Below are 17293 nucleotides of genomic sequence, written 5' to 3'. Positions count from 1 at the left end.
CAACATCATCTTCCAGGTGCAGCTGCTCCCTCTGCAAAGGTTACTGATCCCACTGCCACTGTTCTGGGGCTGTTCATGTCAATCCAGCAGCGAGGGAATCAGATTAGCTCAAACCATTCATTCCAACTTTTCCAGCAAAGGGATAATGCCCAAAGCAAATCAAGGAAGGGTTTGCATGAATGGCTGCTGGGCCAGTTGGTGAAGGACACTCAGCTCCAGCAAGGGGGAACAGGAGGAGCTGCTGGAGGCCTTCATTTCCTGCTCTGATGTTCCTGGATGGAGAAGGTGCTCACCAGAGCCCGGAGTGTGTGCAGACAGGAAATTATAGGGATGACTCTTCATTTCAGCTTCTGCCCTGTGATGTTTTGCCTGCCAATAATCCTGAAATTATGTGAATGGGATATGATTTCCTATAGAGCCAGGCTGGGAGAGCTGGGGGTTTCCAGCCTGCAGCAGAGAAGGCTCCAAGGAGAGCTCCGAGCCCCTTGCAGGGCCTAAAGGGGCTCCAGGAGAGCTGCAGAGGGACTGGGGCCAAGGCATGGAGGGACAGGAGCCAGGGAATGGCTTCCCAGTGCCAGAGGGCAGGGCTGGGTGGGAGATTGGGAATTGGGAATTGCTGGCTGGGAGGGTGGGGAGGCCCTGGCACAGGTTGCCCAGAGAAGCTGTGGCTGCCCCAGCCCTGGAATTATTGAAGGCTTGGAGCAGCCTGGGATAGTGGGAGGTTTCCATGGCATGGGGGAACAAGATGAGCTTTAAAAACCCTTCTCAACCCAAACCATCCTGTGATTCCATGATTTATATTTTATGGAATCATTAATACATTTTACACAATAAATGACAAATGTCTTAAAAGCACCAAGTCATCTCTTCAACAGAAGTTTCATTTGATTACTTATCATAAAAACCAAAAAGAGCTTTATTTTACGAGCACCCGTTTTATCTCCTGCTGAGATCAAGTGATCTCGGCCCAGCCGTAGGGGTTACTCTGACTTGTTTATTCCATCTTTGGAGCCAAACCCAGCTTGAGGACAAGGAGCAGTGCCAGATTCTCTCCAGCTGACAGCTGATGTTAAGCTAAGCCCAGGCTGGTGTCCATTAGCAGGAAAAGTGGGATTGCTCAGGCTGAGCTCTGCTGGTGGTGCCCGTGTGGGAGCTCAGTGATTTAGTGAAATCACCAGCAACTGCTCAGCCAGTAATTAAACCATAAAGGCCAGAGCTGAAAGCTTCAGCCTTTTGAAAGCAATAACCATCAGAATTCCCAGCACCACTGAAACGATTCCCATCTTGGATCATCAGCACTGTCTGTGCTATCATTCACTCCCTTCCCGTGGCTTCAGCCAAATTACCCCCAGCTCTTTTACTGACTGCTCGCTCCAAATGCCCATCCCTCAACAGATCTGCAGCTATTTTTTATCACGAGATGGGGATAAAGTTTTAGCAGCTCTGTTTATTCATTCCCAGCCTGGCTGTCACCAGGATACAAAAAAAACCCCATGTGAAGTCAAATAAAACTTGAAAGACTGGCCAATTGTTTTCTTCCCATTTTTTACACCAAAGGCTGCATTAGCTAAATTTCACGATTCCCCTAAGTGCCTTTAAAATTACAAGCAATTTAGACTGTGATTCACTTTCATGCAGACTCTGACTGCATGCAATTTCCCCCCCCCCAATCTCAATTATATCTTAATATTATGGGGGCTGAAATGCATTAAATAAATCATATTTCATAGTAAAGCAATAATACTTACATGCATTTCAGAAGAAATCGTCCTGCATTATAAATGTATTTATAATGTCATTACCTTATTTTCCACATTGACTGAAATATTAGACAGCAGCCACTGCTCCGAGCTACGGATGGAAGCTTTTAGCAAACCTTATGTTTATTCTGCTCTGGTAATTAGCTGGTTTAGTTAATATAATACAACGTTTACAAACAGCAATTTATCCAATATACAAACTCGCTCCTGTAATTAGTGAAACATTGTTATTGATTAAGATTTAATATGGCTGCTGCTGTTTCTGCAATGTACTACACAAAGGGAACCATCACTAATTTGTCCGAGGACAGTTCCCCAGTCAAAGTCATCTCCTGGCAGAGGACCATGAATTTCATTATCTATAAAATATTTTCTGTAATATTCTACTCAGGTTTAAGAGGTTTTAAAGGAGCAGGTAACAACAAAAAGAAATTTAATATATAATTACACACCCACTCTCTCACAGAGACCAAAACTACTTGATTATTCCTTTAATGCAAAACAAGTTTAAGGTGATACTTCTATTACTAAGATATTAAACCTACACCAAAATATTTTGAAGAACACACACACAAAACCCAAAAAATCTCTGCCACCATTTAAAATTCAACAGGGATTACACTATAACGATATTAAACACAAATATCAAGTGTTTTATCAGCACTATCAGTGAAATAATGAGCATTGGAACAGGGTGTCCAAATCAGGAGTCCCCATCCCTGGAGGGGCTTAAAGCCATGTGGAGGTGGCATTTGGGGACACTGGGCAGTGGTGGCCTTGGCAATGCTGGGGAATGGTTGGACTGGAGTATCTTAAAGGGCTTTTCCAACCTCAATGATTGTATTTTGTGTAGGAATATAAACATGAAAACTGATTTGTCAAAAAGAAGATTCTCTCAGGAAGTATTTGCAGTCGTCACAGGAAAGTAAAGAGTTGATGTTACCTCAATTCTAAATTAAGGATGAACTCCCACTACCAACACTGGAACCTGAACTGTAATTTCTATTAATGGCACTCTGTATTAATCCTTAAACCCAGCACTGCTACCACAACTTAAATATAAAAACAGTCCTGGACACTTCCACTGCATCACTCATCTGATTTAAGAGTTCCTTTTTAGGAATATCACATTTTATACTTCCATTAGCAAAAGGAAATCAGACAGCTCAAAGTGAAGCCCCATTTCAGCCCCTTTAGGTTTTCAGAACAGGCACCACACCTCAGGAAAACACAGCACTAACGCACCAAAGCACTGTATAAAATAAATAGAACCAGTTCTCCACTCACACATTTATCTACAATTTTGAAAATTTCAGTCAGCTTTTAAAATTCCACATTTTAAAAAATGCTGTTGTCCAAAAGACTTCAGTTTTGTTGTTTGGGATTTTTTTATTTCCAGGCATGTTTTATTTTGAGTGTTTGTTACTAATAAAAAACTTAAGAAGTTTTCACTGGCGAAGTAAAGGGTGTACTTAAGAACATAAAACAGTCTAAAAACCTTCCTTCCTGTATGTTTGAGAAAGTGTATGAATTACCTAAAAGTTCAGTGTAAAGTACAAAAATCATCAATATTCTGGTCTGGGAACAGAGACATCCTCATAACATTACGTGAGGTGTTTAGACACTTCTGGAAATAAAAGAAATAACCAATATAAAATCAGAATATTAATTAAAATGAGAAAAATTATTACATATACCCTGCTCAAGTGGGTGACATCCCTGCCTAAAACAGTGGGGCTGGAATTAAATCATCTTTAAGGTCCCTTCCAACCCAAACCATTTTATAATACATTTTAAATCCATTCCTAGACACTTGTGGAACTCAGAGTAAGACTCAAGGACTCACTTTTAAATGTACTCTTATCATTTAACCCAGTTCCATCCATATAATGACCAGGGGAATACTGCAGGAACGAGGTTTCTGTTACAGGGAAAGTCATGAAAATGATTATATTCATTAAAATGCTCCGAAAATGTCGAGTTTATCATCTTTGCTACAGAACAGAGCAAGCTGATCATAAATTATTTATGATGTGTAACAGTTTAATGGAGTATAAAATAGCTTTTTTTCTTCTCCTGAGTAGTACAAGCCCTGATTTTTTTTGTTGTCAGCTCCACACTCGGCGATGTGCTCGACCCATTTACAGCTGTGACATGCAACAATTTGTAAAATTGTTCTATAGAAACTCTAACTTAAAGGAACGACTTACACAACCTATTTATTACTCTCTTAAAGCGCTATCACAGCATCCTGCCAAGAGCACAGCATGAAATTCCAGGAACGCACAGGCAGCTCGCCCAGAGATTTAGGGAAGCCCTTGCATGAGAACCTGCACCACAACACCAAAACCCCTCTGTGGGAAGGGGCTCTAAGATCCATTCCCTGTAGCCACATCCATAATTAATCTAGCAGGACATGCTCCAATCCCAAGGAATGTAGAAATGAGTAGAAATTTGTGATTACTCACAGGACCAAAGCGATTTTAAGGCCAATGAGCTAAAAATTAACAGAACTATGGAGCGTACAATACATCCCAAAGGAAAAAGAGAGCCCAGTGTAAAACCCCTGACTCCCACCAATTCTTCACAAATGATTACAGAGAATAAATACATTCTGACAGAGAATCCTCAAATGGTTTGGGTTGAAGGGACTTTTGGCAGGGACACCTTCCACTGTCCAGGCTGATCCAAGCCCTGTCCAGCCTGGCCTTGGACACTTCCAGGGATCCAGGGGCAGCCACAGCTTCTCTGGGCACCCTGTGCCAGGGCCTCTCCACTCTCATCACATAAAATTTCTTCCTTCTATCCAATCTCAATCCATTCTCTTTCAGTTTCAAACCACTGCTCCTTGTCCTGTCACATAGGATGTTTCTGATTTATAATCCGCAGCTTTTGTGTGCCATGGATGTGGGGCCATGATAATATTTTTATCTTTTGAGTGAAAATCACCTCAGCTGTAAGTTGTCTACACAAGAAGACAACCAGAACGCTTCAAGCCAGACAGGCATTTACAGAGACACGGACACTTCTTCAGGAAAATCCATTTCATCATAAAATTCACATCTGGAACAGCTCTGATTGCATTCTGAAAGCACCAGTTTTTCTTTAATATTAAAGAGATCTGCAGGTGTAAAGTTCTGGCACAGCTGACTACACCTGTAACCATCTGAAATGTAGGCAGGGAAAACGCTCCTCTGTTTGCCAATGACTGTGCAGGGATACTTTGGATTAAAGCCTTACAGCCAGGCCACTACAGAGAAAAAATCTAAATACTCAACTTTTAAGGCAGCATGAACTGGAGATTCCCCTGATCAGTTCTGTTCCTCCTTTGCGTAATTAACGTCACACCCTTGGAACCAAACATGAACAGTAAAACTGATTTTAAAACCCCCTCTCTTCCTTCCAATTTATGATCAGGCTTGCACTGAAAACTACTGGGAAAATAGTTGTCTCCTTACTGTTCCACTGGTACAAAAACCTTGTGTCATCCTCTCCATAAAATACAATTACTTTCCATTCATTTTCCACTCCACAGACCCTCGAGCTACAGTTCCAGAAGCAGGAGAGAGAGTTAAAGATGCTCCACACTTCATCTCCACCTTTTCTGAGGGCCTAAGCCAAATTCATTTCATCAATGTCAAAAGGAGAGAAAACCTTTCACTATAATAAATAGAATTTCAATTTCTTCTGCTGAGAAGTTTCAGCATTCATGTAGTTTCCAAGGAATCTGGTTACTACCAGGAGAGAGGTGCCCACCATGACAGTTTTGGGGCACTTCCTCCTTTTACCACCAATAAAGTCAAATTGAACTTCACCATTTCCATAAGATCCTGGGGAAAAATAAAATAAAATAAAATAAAATAAAATAAAATAAAATAAAATAAAATAAAATAAAATAAAATAAAATAAAATAAAATAAAATAAGGGAGCCCAGAGACCTCCAGAGCTCTGTAGAACACACAAAGTCCTCCCAGGAATGCAGGGATTATAGGGAATTCTGCCTGCAATTATTCCTTCCAGCTCTGGAACACTGCAGCATCAGGCAATAGAGGCCAAGAGGACAAAGAACTCCCAGGCATCAGAGAGAAGAGGCAGAAGTTTGTCCTGAAAATATGGACAGAAGGATGTTGTGGTTCTTCCATAAGGAGAGGGAAAAAAAGGGAGAGAGCTGGAGAAAAAGAAAGCAAAAATGAAGAACTGGGATGACCAAGGGCAGGAGGGCACCTCCAGGAGTTGGCAGAGATGGAAAGCAGCAGATTCAAGAAAAAAGGGGGGGTATTGGGAAAAGTTTAGACAGAAACATGCCCCAAAAAAACAATTTAAGATCAGAATCCGTGAAAGAAGTAGCCACATTTAAAAAGAAGAATTAAAACTCAGATATAATCCCACACAAAACCAGGACTGATTCACAGTTCCCAACTGTCAAAACTACTTTTTGTTCTCAGGACAACTTGGAAAGCTTAAAGAATGTCTGGGGTTTGCCTAGCAGTTCACATGGAATAGAGTTATATCACTCTCCCCAATATCTAAAACATGATATGAACTTATCTGGACTTTGGAAAGATGAAGAGAAGGAAAATCTGATTTTAAAACAGATAGAAATCAGTGAAGCAAGTGACACCAAAACAACAAAACATGACAAAATCATGGTTTCAGGAGTCATTTTATCTGGTATTTCTTTGCTGGTGAACTTCAGTTCTGAACTCTGTGTTTATGTAATCTTTAAATCTCACTTTTTTATCACCTTTACCCATCCTCAGGCACCAGACTGTCAGCACTCTGAACAGATAATTACACACAGCTTTTTCCATGATATTCCACATCCAACTCACCACCCTCACAGGGAAAAATATTTTCCTAATACCTCATCTAAACCCATTCTCTGTCAGTGGGAAGCCATCCCCTCTCGTCCTGTCACTCCAGGCTCTTTTCCAAAGACCCTCTCCATCTTTCTTGTCGGCCCCTTTCAGGACCTGGAAGGCCACAATTAGGTGACCCCAAAGCTTCCCTTCTCCAGTCTGAACAATCCCAATTCTCCCAGCCTTTCCTCATGGAAGAGCTGCTCCATCCCTCTGATCAACTCGCTGGACCTTGGCCTTGATGAACCTCAGGAGATTCCACTTCTGGACCTTGTCCAGTCCCCTCTGGATGGCCCCATCCTGCAGGAAAGTCCCTGCACCCTCAGCCTGGTGTCACTTGCAGATGTGCTGAGGGTGAATATCCCTTTATTTTCCTCAAGGTCAAGTCTGTTCATAGAAAAATTTAAAATTAGCTTTTCAGACCTATCAAAGGTTCCTATTTTTGTGCTGTGCCCTCACTCGCAGGTAGTGGGTTCAAAGAATGATTTGTTCAAGTTCAGTATCTTCTTGCTACATCATTGCTTTGAAAAGGAACAAGTACAAGGGTTTGGGGTTTTTTTCTCATGCTTCAAACAGGCTGATAAAAGTGAGCAGGAAAATTAAAATATTCCATGAGTTACTACGATGTAAAACAAAGACCAGCTGACCTCTTTATCTGAGCACTTCTGAGATGTCCCTTTATGAAGGCAGAAATAACCCCCACTAATTATCCTTCCTTCCAGAGCATTACAAGGAAACCTGACAGTTATCCCATAGAAGTATTTCCTCACACCAAAATATTAAGTACATGAAGCCATTGCTGTGAGTCTGCTGGCACGACTTGAATATTTGAGATATTGGAATATTTCAGTTGTTTTACACACTGAAAATGACTGGTTATTGCTGCACACAATAACTCTCTTCCCTCCCAGAAGATTTCCAAGCAGCTTTCTGGCTCTGAAGGCAGAAACCACCCAGAAAAAAGGTGCAGAAGTCCCTCACTGGGTTCTTCACAGGCCTAAAGACATAAATAAAGTGTGAAAGTCAACCTGTAACCTCCAAATGACTTTAATTATTTTAATTCACACTCACACTCTTCATGCTACATACTCCAACACTTCGCTCAGCCCAAAACACTCACCTGCACCTCAGACTCCTTTCTCAAAGTCATGGCTTTTTGCCTTTATGGATTTTAAATACCCTGATTTTGGAATGCAAGTGTTCAAGGTGTGTTAATGACTCGGAATTGTGACAGCTGCTGCAGAAACAAGCCCTTGGCTCCAGCACAGCCCCATTAACCATCCATCAGAAACTACTCTGGATTTGCTCATTTATTACTCCTGCATGGCCCAAGGGGGGAAAAGGGGGAACAGCAAGACTTTCTTCCTCTGAAGCAAAATCATAAACCACTTACTTATCTTAATGTCATGATTCCCACTGTTTATCTGCATGATAATTAGGAAAATGAGAAGTAATGAAGTTTATTTATTTATTTATAAGCGTGATTTGAATTCAAATATCTCTAAAAAAAGACACTGCAGTATCTTACTGTTATCAGAGGGGTGGATTTTCCAAACTCAACTAAGTTACTAAAAGTAACAAGACAAGAAATATTATCACTCTCTTTTGCCTCAGCTCCGCCAAATTTATGGTGACAAACTTCACCTGTGTGAAAGTTCTGCTTTCAAAATTAAAAGTTTTGTTGGCTACTTGTTGAAATCAGGTATTGTGCGAAATGGAAGGTGCCTCCTTGTCCTTAAATCTTTATATTATTTACACAAAGCAAAGTTTATTTTTGTTCTCCATTCAGATTCCCCAAACACCCAGCTGTACACACAAACACTGTCAGCATCAGGTCCTGGCAGGAGGTTGAATTGCCAGCTCCAAAGCCCCCTGCACTTTGCAGGGCTGAGGTGACTCGCTGTGCAAATAAAGACCCTCAGCCTTCAGAAGACTGGGCTATCAGGAGAATAATTCTTCTTACTCAACTAAGAAGGTGTTTTAACATCCCCAGTTTATTAACCCTCACATTAAACTCTTCCTTTCTTTAAAAAATGGAGGCAGGGTAGTTTTTTGTACAGGCACATTGTGGCACAGCTATCACAGGACAAATCATATGAAAAACACTTGACAGGACTGAAAAATTTCTTTACATTTATATAAAACCCCCCCAAACCTACACACTTCACCATGACATTCCACTTTTTTCCTCATCCTCTCCCTGAAATATCCTTTTCAATTGACTGGAGTACACCTGCTTTAGATGTAATGGCACCTATTGCTACAGCACTTGAGCACATCAACATATTCCAGACAGCCACTGATATGAAAAGATACTAAAAACATATTTTAAAAACCCTTAAAATTACATTAAAAACTCAAAATTACATTTAAAAATGACTTCTCTGAGGCTCTTCTCCAAGCTGAGCAAACCAAGCGACCTCAGCCACTTCTGCAAACAGCAGTAAAACAAACTGCCTGATTTCCATCCCCTCTGTCCACCAAAACACGTAAATCTGGTAATTCAACCCAAAATGAGGATAACCAGAGCACTCAAAAGGAGCCACAAGTGAATAGATCCCTACCCAAAATCAGCTTAATCTCAGAGCAAAGAAACATTGAATAAAAGCCAGCCTAAGAGAGACCCAGGCAATTGTTTTGTTGAGTGGAGGAGCCTTGCCTGCGTCGTGCTTCGAGCCTCGTGTCAAATGAACACGTTTTAATCCCTTGCATGTATTTGTAGCATGTCACGTACAAGGACAAGCCTTGACAAGGCTTTGATTTGGTTTTTGTTGTGTCACACAACTGGCAGGGTGTACATGCTCCAAAGGCCCACAAGTAATCAAAAGGAGCCTGTGCTGGAATATTTATATGCCGGCATCGCGCTCCAAGAACGGTATTTAAAACATGCTTTCCGTGCTACCTCCAGGGCAGAAACAAGACTGCTCCCTGAAAGAGGGAAGGTGTGTGGAAAAAGGGATTATTATCCTTACTTTTTGCCCATGCATGACAAGGAATGATGATATTCATTTGGGGAGATAGCACGGCAATTTTGTTACCATTCAATAAAAAGGGAGTAGCACGAACAAATTGGTTAATGAATGAGGGAGGAGAGAGCAGAGTATTATGCAGTGAATCTATAAAAATGAACTCAATTTGAATTCAACCCAAAGAACAAATTGATGGAGCAGCAGGCTTTGTAAAGCACTAGATCTTCATCTGAATGCCGAAATAACACAGTGATTAATTTTGCTTCAGTCAAATATCTTGGGGTTTGCTATATAAGAATTAAAAAATAACACGCTTTAAATGCTGCTCGACTATCAAAACACATTCACCATTCAAAAAGAAATCTTAAAGAGAATAAATGCTCCTTCTCTGTACTTTGCTTGCCTTCAAAATTCTCATTTTACTGTGTTTTTCCTGTCTGTCAAACTTTGACACGGAGGAAAAAAAAAAGCCATTAACTGTTACATACAAGAATTATAAAAAAAAATACATCTATAACATGTTGCCAAGTGAAAAGCTGAAGGAAGGAGAAAATTATTTCTATTGTTTCCAGTGAAACAAATATTCTGAATGTCAGCATGGACGTTGCAAAGGGAGACAGAAGAGAGACCCGGGTAAAGGCAACTTCTGGTTCCCAGGCCCTTCATGGCAATTTCAGAGAGGAAATAAAACATTTATTTACCATTTTATATGACAAATCACACTGGGATTCCAACCCCAGCACCGAGGGTACCACCACCCACAAGCCATTTTAAATTCTTTCTACTGTTTACCTCTATCAAGGTAGGGAGGAAACTGTTCACTTATTAATTTTAGACATCAAATGGGTTTCACTTCTTCAAGGCCAGGTAAGAAAATCACTTATGATTTCACATATGTGATAGGCAGCCCCTTTTCTTACTGGGGGGAAAAAAAACAAACCCAACTTTATTTGCTCAGCAAGAGCTTCTTGCTCATGTGGTAGTTTCACATCATTTGTTTAAGATCCCATAAAAGACCTACCCCAAACACCTTAATTTCTATCCCAAACCCTTCAGTGCTGCAGTAGAAATGCCAAAAAAAAAGAGGGAGAGAAAGAAGGAATGTGTGCCAGGAGAGACATAAACCAAAGGAGCAATATTCTGTTTATTCCAAGGAAAACTGAGTGCAGTCAGTGCAGGGGAGTTGTGTATATTCCAAATATCAATGTCTTGCTGATTGTATCCCACTTCCTTCTCTAAAAAACAACCAGACCTCTTTACCCAAAACCAAACACACAGAAAAAGATAGATCCCATCCTCAGTATCCCAAAATACCTTCTTCCTCCTGTCTTCTATGACAGGAACGACCAAATCCAGGTTCCTCTTGCCTATAGCAAAAAGAGTTTTTGCTGCAACAGAACTGCTACTTCTAAGCCACAAAAACATCACAAAAAATAACCATGTACATAGGCCTAAATAAGATTTTATGAGTGAAACTCCCCAAATCTCCACTTTCAACGAGGTTTCATGAAACATTTCTGCTTTGTAAATCATAAAACTGAGGAGCGAGAGACAAAACAACTGCCAGTAGATTTAATTTTGTGCCATGTGCTTCCCAAACCTTAAATCTCATGGTCTAAATGAGCCTTTAGTATTTTTACTGCCATAAATTGTGAATTACAGTCTCTGCTCGTGCTGGTACTTCTCTAAAAGCCCTCCCTGCACCAAGCAATCCTGTTTAGCCTCAGGCTGTGTAGTTTACCTCAAATTATTTCAGAATCATCTAAAAAGATTCATTTTTCTATTAAAATGATGAATGAGCTAAATGAGGTATGTAATAAATACCGCAGGTTTGTAAACAGACTTTTCTCCTGAGAACTAATGCCTTAACTCATTTAGTGATTCTTCCCCCTGGTATTTCCTAGTGAAGTCATCCTGAAAATATGGTTTGTCCAGGTCTGGTTGGGAAGAGCAGGAAGGGTCAGGATTTAATCTGTTTATGGAAAATAGGGAATGTCCTCTTGACAACATTAATGAATTGAGGACAGGAGAAATAAAGGCAGCCCCAAAGAGGAGGTCATTGCCCAGCACTGACTGGGACCAGTCACCCCAGGATGATGGGGAAAACACCAAACCAGTTCAGGCACAGAGGAGCAAAAGACTCCATTTTATCAACCTGTATTCAATTATGACAACAGGTCAAATTTCCTCCTCACATAACTCAACACACTTCAGTTCTGACAGGGCCAGGAATGTATTTTGTCTATTGATTTCAGGGCTCAGAGAAGTAAAAGAACTTCACATCTCAAACAGGATTTTGCTAAGGAAAAAATCTCCAATAATCTGATTATCACAGTGACCTAAAGTGCAAAAAAAAGTGCTTTTTAATACAAGGATACTTCTACCAATCGATTTTTTTTTTTTTTGAGCAAGGCATTTTTTGATAGAACTTCTTGTGCAGAAAATTATTTACAAAACAACGAGATTCCTCAGCACCAACAGATTCCCCCTCAAACAGGTGCTTCAATGAAAGCCTGGAACAACACACAGGGAAATAGATATAATTGCATTAGTATGGATACAGACTTCTAATGATAGCAATAATCAAATTTTAATGTTCTGGTTACAGCACATGAACAGAACAATATTTCTGTGCCTCTTCAAAGGGAAATGAGACTTTAATGTCATTGGCAGCTCAATAAAACCATTTTCTAACATGCAGGCTCCTAATGACAACTCGTTTCAGTCCAGACAGAGGAGCAAATGTGTTCACAGCAAACTCCAGGTCATTATCAGGAGATGGAAATACAACAGGTCCCCTGCACTTTGGATAACTATTGATTTTTTACTCCATATTCTCCTCATCTTACCCTGACTTTCATAGTGACTCAAGTGATGGAACATCAATAAACTATTTATGGCAAAGCCACCACATTGAAAGCCGCTTTACAAGACCGTGCCCAACTCTTTTTAGATTTGCAGCAAAAATCTCCAATAATTAATGTGGCAAAGAACAGCTCTATGTGATAAAATACAATAAAAGTACTGTTGGAGCCATCGTAAGGACCTGCAACTTCACCCTTTGCTGCAGAGAACCACACCAGCACCAAAATTCTTTATGGCCGGGCTGAAATCAAAGATTTGATTTATTCTGAAGCCCTCTTTCAAGAGGGATGGGCAGAAAAAAACCATCGTATCCATGCTAAGAGTGTGTGGGAAAACAAATAATTATTTTTGACCAGCTGCAGTTCTTGAGGATGACTTCAAGCACTGGATGCACTTCGGTGAAATCACACTGACATCTTTGCAAATGTCACATCTCCGGAGCAAGGAAAGCTAAAGATACAAAACCACCTTGTTTGGTGGCAGGGCCAGTTCAAGCAGTTCTCATTTTTTCCCCCCTGACAATTGCCCTCCACACACACACTGCCATTTCCCCAGTGGAGCTGCTTTTGGAGTTGTTACAAAGCAGATTGGCTGCATTTAGAAAAGGCTCCGGGATGGGTTTGTAAAGCAGATCTGCACTGACACGACAGAAAAGGAGAACTGCAGAGAAGAAAAGAAAGAAATTCTTCATCACCAAAGCACCCCTTGCACCCAGCCCTGATGTACTGGGAGCCCTGAAAACATGCCAGGAAACAGCCCTGCAGACAGGGGGGAAAGCAGAGGGGGCAAAACCCAGGATTATAGAATGGTTTGGGTTGGAAGGGATCTGAAAAATCATCTCATTCCATGGACAGGGACACCTTCCACCATCCAATGGTGCTCTAAGCCCCATCCAGCCTGGCCTTGGACACTTCAGGGATGGGGCATCCAGAGTTTCTCTGGGAAAACTGTGCCAGGGCCTCCCCACCCTCATTCTTCCCAGGTCTGCTCATTTCAGGATCAAACATCCCACAGGCAGAAATGGGGAGAAGCCAGAGGAGATCCAAGACCTCCCTAGCTCTCCCAGCACCCAGAGTCTCCCTGGCATCACTTTTCCAAGACACGACCCCAAAGCTGTGGGATAAGGAAAGCCAGGCTGTGTCCAAAACACTCCCAGGCAGTGGCATTTAAAGGATTGCTAAAGGAATTGACAGCAGCTGCCTTCATTTCTGCTGAGTTAAGCACCAACAGTTGATTCAATCCTCCCACCGACTCCACAAGGGATTTCCAGGGTTTGGATTGGGGTCTGGAAATTCAACTCTTAACAGTAATTCTGAATTTTGCTGGTACAAATGTCAGAATCACTGCTTTGCAAACCTTGGATCGCCCCAAAATACGTTTTTGCAGGAGCTGACATGCCACCAGCCACTCGCCCGTCCCCCTGAAGTGAGGGCACTTCCTGGGACATGTCACAGCACAAAAGTAGCTCAGGTATTAACGCATCATTTCATCCTTTTTTCTTCTCATTTGTATAAAGAGCTAATTCTAACTTTTGGGATGTTAACACTACAAATTTCTTCTTTCTGAGATTATAACCATTACGGTCTTAAAAGTTGTTTAAGAACGGAAAATATGACTTCATTTTATGTCTATTTATTAAAACCTGAATTAGCACCCTTTACGAAGGAAAAACTAAAATTCTTCCTTTCTCACCACAATTTCTTTTCCTTTGCACTATTTAAACAATTTAGCAGCAGCAAAGGAATTTATTTTGCTACTGACACTTCAGGAACACTTTTGTTGTTCTCCAAAAAGAGTCTGACAAATCAAATCTGGGCTACACAAAATACAAACCTGATGCAGCAGTTTACCAGAACACAGAATTACTCACTGTACCTGACAAAGGATACACAGAGATACATTTCCCTGTGGTACAGATTTTAAATTCAGCTTGGATACAGGAAATAAATGCACAGGTAGGGTAGGCAATGAAGCCAAAGAAATAAAATCTGACCAATTACAGGAAAATAAGGGAGGTGACTCATAGGATTTGCAAGGAAGGTGAGAATTACTCAATATTTTCATATTTAAGGAAACAAACAAAAGCTTCTTGCTATTTTGATATCTTACAGTAGGCACTTCAAAGAATGAAAAGCTACAGTGGCAATGGCAAATCTGCAGTGGTGATAAATTTGCACCCAAGAACCACCAGATATTTTCAAATTTCACAGATGGAAACAGGAAAATTGATCAAAACTAAGATGACAACTGCTAACTTTGATATTCTAGAGCAAGTGAAAATTAACCAGAAAAATAACTAAATAAAGCAGTTTCATAGCCATAATAAGGAATTTCTCTTGCATTTGGCTCAGGAGAAACTCATCTTGTGCTTCCCAAAATCACAGAGCTCACCACAGCAGGGAGAAAAAGATGCAAACCCCCAGTAATTATGCAAATAATAGTCCCCATTATAAATCTTCAGCTCCTCATTAGCTCCAGGCCACAAAACCCTTATCTCTCCCACACAATATTAAGAATCCAAGGATTTAAGGCATATAACTGAGGCTGTACCTTGGTCAGAATTCCTTTCCATTCTCCTTTGTTCCCATGTTTTACAATGACAAAATATTAAACATTTGTTTACAACACTGAAATTATTCTTGAACAATAACGTTACCACAGAGGTGGAAAAGCATTGAGAAATGGCTGGAAAAGATACCAAGACTGAGGTGGAATTGGTTCGGGTTTAAATTGGGATTTGGAAAAACAACATGAACATCAGATTTTAACTCCCTCAGCACAGATGAAAATTTCCCTATTGAAGTGATTGATTACTAAATTACCAACCCATAAACTTAAAAAACCTTGGATTTTATTCCAGATTTAAGAGGGCCCAACAAATATTTATGTTGCTGCTGACATAAGTAATTCCCATTAATTTTCATAGCAATGCTCACATAAAGTATTTAAAACGTCTTTTCCTTGTAAATACCAATTTCTTCAGTATTTACACTCAAGTATATTTAGATTTTTAAGGCATATTCCCACCTCAGAGAATAATGATTATTGTTAGAAAGAAGAGTCAATAGAGGCTCAATACAGCAAGCAAACACTCTATAGAAGAAGTTATAAATCTGTCAGATTTTTGAAATGGACTGAAATGTATAATGTCAGTTTTCTGAGGAAAACAGCCAACCATATGTTCCAATTTCCTTGTCAGGAAGGTTTGATACATCAGCTCTAATGAGAGATGATTCTTCTGAACAGAATTTTCCACTGAGCTGGTTCCAAAGTTGGAAACGATCAGCAAAACCCTTTAAAACAGGGAGATTTGACCAAAATAAAACGACACGCTGCTACCTAGTAATGAAAAAGAATTAATGAGAAGATATCTGCTTTCCTCTTCTACCAACAGGCTTGAGGAGAGAGTTGCTTGGAAAATCGGAGATTTCTGTAAAAGTCTGAGGACTTACAAAGCGCTGAGCCTTCTGCCGCTCCTCCTCCGTGGCCGCTCTCTCCCTGAGGATGGCTCGAGTCAGGTGCTCATTTGAGGAGATCCTCTCCCGTTCCAGGAGTTTGCCAAACTCATCCCGAACGTACATTTGTTCTTGTTTCAACCTACACGAGATGCAGGGAGATTCAGATACAGAGATTTAGATAAATTTAGGAATTTACTTTCCGAATGTGGTTTCAAAGTAGAGCAGTCACTTTAAAAGCGGTCGCAGAAATAGTTTACTCTTGGCTTTTTAAGACACAGAAATACAAATATTCACTAAAAGAATCCAGAAGTTTATTTCATATTGAAGTATCAAAATCTGAATACACAAAAGTTACAAGTCTTGCTATCACTATTCATTAAATCATATAAATTACAACTGATGCAAGAACATGTATTTCTAACTAACATTTAGAGAACTCTCTTGGTTGGCTGGGTTTTTCTCTGATTTTATGGAACCATTTTTTCCAGGCAAATCCTTTTCCCACCAGCCAGCAGGCACTCAATTTCTACCTAAAAGCTTTCCTGCACTGAGAAAGTGCCTTCCTCCCTCTAAACACACCATAAACTCAAGGACTTCATCTATTTCCCAAGCTCCAAAAAGATCGAAGAACCATAATCAACCTTTCTCCCAGCAATTTGAGAGTAGGAGAGAAAATAGTTATTGAACTTGTTGCAACAGAGTTGATAAAGGCAACTTCAGGCCCAGAAAATCCTCAATATTTATATGTCACAAGCCATAAATAGATTTGAAACCTTCAGTGGAGTACTTGAGACAAGCACACCGTGTCTCATTTTCATGGAAACGTTCCGAAATCGCTCAGTGCATAAAACTTGTGATACCGAGCACGGAACTCAGAGCAGTAATGGAGCTATGAAACACTGGGTTTCAAATGGATTTTTTTTTGAGAGAGAGAGAGAGAGTGATGGAGAGGAAGCTTCAATATTCTCAGTGCATTTATCTGTTGTCAAGGGAGCTCTGGAGAACAAATCCTAATGAGTCGGGTCACTTTGTAAAAGGTACCAGCATTAGAGTACATTAGATTCTTCCCCAGGGAACACATTTAAGTGAGGTAGGGAGGAAAAAAGACAATTACAAGATGTATTACTTCTGTGCTCAGCTCCAACCCTCTGAAATGCAGCAACCAACTGGGAATCTTTATAAAAGTTTATTAAGCCGCATCTTCAATTACTCCAGCAAAAAAAAAAAAAAGAGTCAGATTATGCAGACATGGACCAAATTCCATTAAGTGATTTCCCAAGGTCCCCCAAATTATTCCAGCAGGATTGATATAACAAATCCTTCATACAATCAATGGCACAGTCAAAACATGCTGGTTGTCTTTTGGATTGGAGAAATCATGT

General features: G+C 40.4%; 1 protein-coding gene across 3 annotated transcripts in view; it reads right to left on the bottom strand.

Annotated features, from left to right (window-relative positions):
• Positions 1 to 17293, bottom strand: part of CHCHD3 (coiled-coil-helix-coiled-coil-helix domain containing 3) — a 126128-nt gene that overhangs the window by 75785 nt on the left and 33050 nt on the right. For all 3 annotated transcript variants that reach the window (XM_039571252.1, XM_039571254.1, XM_039571253.1), the window contains exon 4: positions 15906 to 16050. In XM_039571252.1, coding sequence (XP_039427186.1) covers positions 15906 to 16050 — 145 coding nt within the window. The remainder of the gene's footprint in view (positions 1 to 15905; positions 16051 to 17293) is intronic.

The sequence above is a fragment of the Corvus cornix genome, chromosome 1A, assembly GCF_000738735.6.
Source record: "Corvus cornix cornix isolate S_Up_H32 chromosome 1A, ASM73873v5, whole genome shotgun sequence".
Lineage (NCBI taxonomy): Eukaryota > Metazoa > Chordata > Aves > Passeriformes > Corvidae > Corvus > Corvus cornix.
The sequence above is the reverse complement of the archived record's forward strand: the minus strand, read 5'-3'. Positions and strand labels throughout refer to the sequence as shown.